Source organism: Glossina fuscipes, unplaced genomic scaffold (genome assembly GCF_014805625.2).
Source record: "Glossina fuscipes isolate IAEA_lab_2018 unplaced genomic scaffold, Yale_Gfus_2 28, whole genome shotgun sequence".
In the NCBI taxonomy this organism is placed as follows: domain Eukaryota; kingdom Metazoa; phylum Arthropoda; class Insecta; order Diptera; family Glossinidae; genus Glossina; species Glossina fuscipes.
Window position 1 is genome coordinate 17,538,919 of NW_023998423.1, and position 4,701 is coordinate 17,543,619.

Genomic DNA, 4,701 nt, shown 5'->3' on the forward strand with positions numbered 1-4,701 from the left:
GTGTAAAAAAAAAGAGTTGATTGTGTATAGGTCGGTGCTGTCTGAGACGTAGCTTATTAAACTGATAACACGTTTTTAATTTTGTGACCGTATATTCCACTTCGCTGTACTATTTCTTTACTGTCAAGCGTTGCAAACTTTTCAAAATTGGTTATCAGGAATCGCTTAAAATTTTAATATTTATTACTTGCTATCTCTGCGATGAAAAAAGATATTTTATTTTCTTACTTGCTACCGGGAGTTGTTGAGAGAAAACACTTAATTTTTCTCGAGAACTAGTTACTTATCAACATCTATTTTGCTCCATGACAATAACCTCTCTTAGATGTAAAACACCTGCGCTTGCCCTTTTTCTCCTCCCGGAGCTCATCTGAAATACGCTTTTTAATAGCCTCAAGCTAATGTGATTCCATTTTTATAGCCGCAAACGTGACAGAAATACGCCTAAACTATTCGAAAAAATTGCATGGCAAGAGCCTACCAGTACACTACACCATAGCAATTTTCTTCACTGCTTAAACATTTTTATAGCTTCTTGATGTACTGGGATACTCAGGATGGCCATCGCCATCAACATATCCTCGTGAAGAGCTCATACCTCTTGTAAATATTTTTCTTTGTTATTCAAAGGAGACTCGCCAACTGCTTCAGCCCACATTTTACGTAAGTTAATTTAATGCAGATTCTTTGATCATGTTCTTTCAAGAGCAAAATATCGCCAAGTAAGACAAAACCAGTCTAACCTTTATATTTATCAAAATCAAACCAAAAATGCAAAATGACTGATCAATAAACCTTGAGAACATAAATACTAACATGACAAGCAAAAAAAAAAAAAAAATCGAAAATCAAACAACTTTTTTTTTTGAACAAACCACCTATAGCGTTCACTAAACTTCAAAGCAAATTGTTCCTAAATTATTGATCATAGGGCTCTTCATTCTATTTTACCCTGCGTTAGCGCTCAATTAAGTAAATAATTTCTTGAAAATGGATACAGAAAATTTTTTTGAAATTGGAATTATCCGATTTTGACGAGGCATCGCTACATGTTATGCATTGGCGATGATAGGCATACAGTTATTAAAAACAAAGTTCGGTAGAACGCGAGCCCGCTGTAGACAAAGGTAAACAATTTCTCCTACCACATTTATTTATTCAATTACTTTGGAACTATTTTTAGACTTGATGGAGAAATTCGATCCTTTGAAATGGTAAGCGAGTAAACTCTACCCCAATCGTGAAATTTTAATCGCTTTTCCCATTGTTAGCAAATTGTATTAAGATCTGAGTGATTTTCTTTCATTTTTCTCATTTTTCTTTTAAAACGTTTTCAATAATCTTATGCATAGGTATGGATACAAAATCCAGTATATTTTCCTGACACAATTCCGCATAGCGTTCGCATTGATCATCCAAGCCATCGATTTCAGCTCGATGGTACTTTGTAGGTAGGTTTTCGTCCTGCGATGTCGAAGGCCTTTGAAAGAGATCGTTATTTACTGATCACACACCCACAGACATGACTGAAATTTTTCAACTCACGAAAATATCACGTGCATTACATTGCCTAAGATACCGTTCACGTTACCTAATTCGGAAGAGTTTGTCTCACAAATTAAACGTAGCAAACACGGTTCACCTTGAAAACCAAAACTGAAAGAAAATCGATTACAGAACGGAAAGATTTTCCCTTTAATACGCTTATAATACATACTTTGTAAATTTATCGACGAGTATCTGATAGAAGTGGGTACGAGTTAGCAATGACGGTATGATGTTACGTTCGGTACGCGTTTGCGTTACGTTCTTGTTGAAAATTTCAGTAGAATTTTTTAAGATCTTCTCTCCGCGATTATCGGTGCAGTTGCCGCACTTGTCATCATCACTCAGATGCCGGGCGTTATCGTCAAACAGGTCTTCATCCGCTAGATTAGTCTTGCGAGTAATTTTGTAGTGTTTTTTTAAAATTTTAATTGTTTTAAATTTTTATTTATTTAATTATTTAATAAATTTTTAATTATTCCTACTAAACCTTACCGCATATGGTGGTAATCCCCAGTTTTGTGGTAAATTATAATTAGCTTCAAAATTATATGACACAAAAACATTGCGATGCGGTAAATCCAGTGGTACAGCAATCGCAGCAAAAAGCTTTACCAACAACAATAAGCCACAAAACGTTTATTAAAATGGCTGACTATTATTATTGTTATGATTATTTTAAATAGAAACTCGTTGAAAACTTACACCGTAAGCGCTGTTAGACGGATAGAAAAGTGCCGTTTGATTAAAATGAATTAATTGCATTAAAGTTAGAACTAGAAATTCTTTCTTAAACGTTAACATTGAACTTTGTCTTCTTCTTTTAACGATTGTTGGATTTAAAATGACTTAAATGTTCCAACAGCTTATGCGTGATGGTAAAGTAAGAATGTATTCTGATATTAAGTATGTTTGCCATAATAATTAGAACAAGTAAGCACATGGTACGCAGATCGGTTTAGAAAGTGCTGTTAATTTATTGTGTCAACGTAAACAAGAGGTTTTATAAACCAAAGTGCCTTAAAAATAATAATAATAAGAAGGCACTGGTTTAAGAAGGTGTAGAATGATTTTAAGCATGATGGCAGTGCAAGCATTACATAAGTGTATAAAAATTTATATTTTAGTTTAATTGTATTGATGTCAGAGTGTCGATAGATTGAAATATTAAACATATTCGAATAAATATTCTTACTACAATTTAGCTTGTTATCTGCAGTCCGATTACATTCAAGTAACGATAATCACGACTGATAATTTTATACTGTTCTACCGCCAAGAGGTTGGTTGATATAATCATTTTGTGGGAAGGTTTGCAATAACTAGAAGGATGTTTTAGAAACATCTAAGCAACTTCGCCGATCAATCCATCTATTGTAACTGTTCCCCTAGTCATAAAAGTTAAAATATCGGCTTCAGATCATATCTGTCTTGCAGGCACATCTCTATTGAAAAGAGAACAAATCGGTCAAAGAACACTTCTACAGCACAACATAAACTACGAACATCTCTAATCTGCGGATTTTTTGCATACCGCTTATAAGCTACAAGACATAACAAGTAAGAAAATTACGATATATTCGGTCGTGACCGAATCTTTTATAACCATCACCACGATCATAAAAAAAAGAAAGAGAACTAAATTTTCATGCTCTGTAAAATAATAAATCTGTCTATCTGCAAGTTTGTCCGTCTGGGTAATATCTGTTGCAAAGTTTTTGCTGGCTGTAAAAATGAAGCTAACGACTTCAAATTTGGCAGAAACGTTGGAACAACTTTCAAAAATCCCTTAAAGTACACAAATTCTTCGCCAGTTTTAAGTTCGGAATACACCTAAATATGTCCGATTGTTCGCCTGTCCATCTGCCTGTTTGCACATTCTCGCGTTAGCGAAAGTGAAGACATTGCCTACAAATTTGCAAAAGAAATTTGAATTAACCCAAACTTTTCAAAGGACACGCCCACAACGCCCACATGCCTTTACGACAAAAACCTTTATTTTTAAAAATAGAAGAAATTAGCTACGCCCTCTCCCTATTATAGCGGATGAAAATTTTGTTCTTTTACTTCTTTTGTACTTTTTAGGATAACTGCGATTGGTAAGAAAGATTCAGGTCCGACCGAATTTAAATTCTCACTTGTTTTATCTTAAATTGCTGTTACGATGTGACACTTCATGATGGAAGCATTGAAAATTCGACTTTTTTGTCATATGAACTTCAGAGAAAGAGATTCAAAGAGAGTTGATTCAAAAAATCGCTTTAGCTGGTCCGAAGTAAGATGGTGAAATACTATTACTTAGTTAATATTGCCGAGAAATTTTGAAAACTATAATTTTTTCCATATAATGACATTTCAAAAAGGGGTGATGTATAGTGAGCGGTCGAAAACCTATCCAAACCATTTTAAATAGCGTTCGTCTCTGGGTCAAAATGCGTCACTGTATCAAATTTCACTTAAAATATTTCAAAAAGTGCTATCTTAATAGAAGAAACTTCTCGATAAAAGTCGCTGAGTATTAGTATTATGGGATTCTAAATTGATGTGAAACATTTGTATTGGATAGACCTTTTTTTTGAACTCCATCTCATATACCCATTCTTAGAAAAATAGAACTCCCACATGGTAAGAAACTCCCCATACAATACGTTGATATAGAAATCAACTTTACCGAGTTTACACTACGTACGTCTATTTTTGGGATGATATAAGAGATCTCATAAAATAGAAGCCCTTATGTGACAAAAATGTCAAATTTTCAAATTTTTCATATTTTATGGTGAAAAATGGTTTATAATAACAATTTGATATAAAAGGTAATTTGACCAAGTTTTGGTCACATCTGTATCTTATTTGAATTCTACTCCTTATGACGATGTCATGAATAGAAAGCCTTTTGGTGAAAGGGTCCTATACTCAATATATTGTAATGAGAGATGTGGTCCACATTATTAATTTGGGATAAAACTTGAGCACAGCAAAGTTGGATCACATAGGTTTATTTTTTAGACGTCATCACGTATAACGGTTCACGTGGTAAGTAAGCTCTTTTCTGGTGCCAAAGTTCCCTTTGTAGCTTCTTATGACAAAAATAGGTGAAATATAATAAAATTCCCAAAACGATAAATTTACTGAATTCAGACGATGTTCGTTGAC

The 4,701-nt window shown here is 33.8% G+C and overlaps 1 protein-coding gene across 1 annotated transcript; it reads right to left on the bottom strand.

Moving 5' to 3' along the window:
* Positions 1–1,311: 1,311 nt before the first annotated feature.
* LOC119636385 lies at positions 1,312–2,349 on the bottom strand. Its single transcript, XM_038031699.1, has 5 exons — positions 2,251–2,349; positions 2,041–2,154; positions 1,718–1,938; positions 1,546–1,656; positions 1,312–1,480 (listed from the first exon to the last, which is right to left on the bottom strand). The coding sequence occupies exons 1-5, from the start codon at positions 2,347–2,349 to the stop codon at positions 1,312–1,314; spliced, it is 714 nt and encodes a 237-aa protein (XP_037887627.1).
* Positions 2,350–4,701: the final 2,352 nt, after the last annotated feature.

Coding starts and splice junctions, on each gene's coding strand:
- LOC119636385 (XM_038031699.1), bottom strand. CDS start 2,349: ATGTTAACGTTTAAGAAAGAATTTCTAGTTCTAACTTTAATGCAATTA. Junction 2,155..2,250: donor CGTCTAACAGCGCTTACGGT/GTAAGTTTTCAA, acceptor TTGTTGGTAAAG/CTTTTTGCTGCGATTGCTGT. Junction 1,657..1,717: donor CTCGTCGATAAATTTACAAA/GTATGTATTATA, acceptor ATTTTCTTTCAG/TTTTGGTTTTCAAGGTGAAC.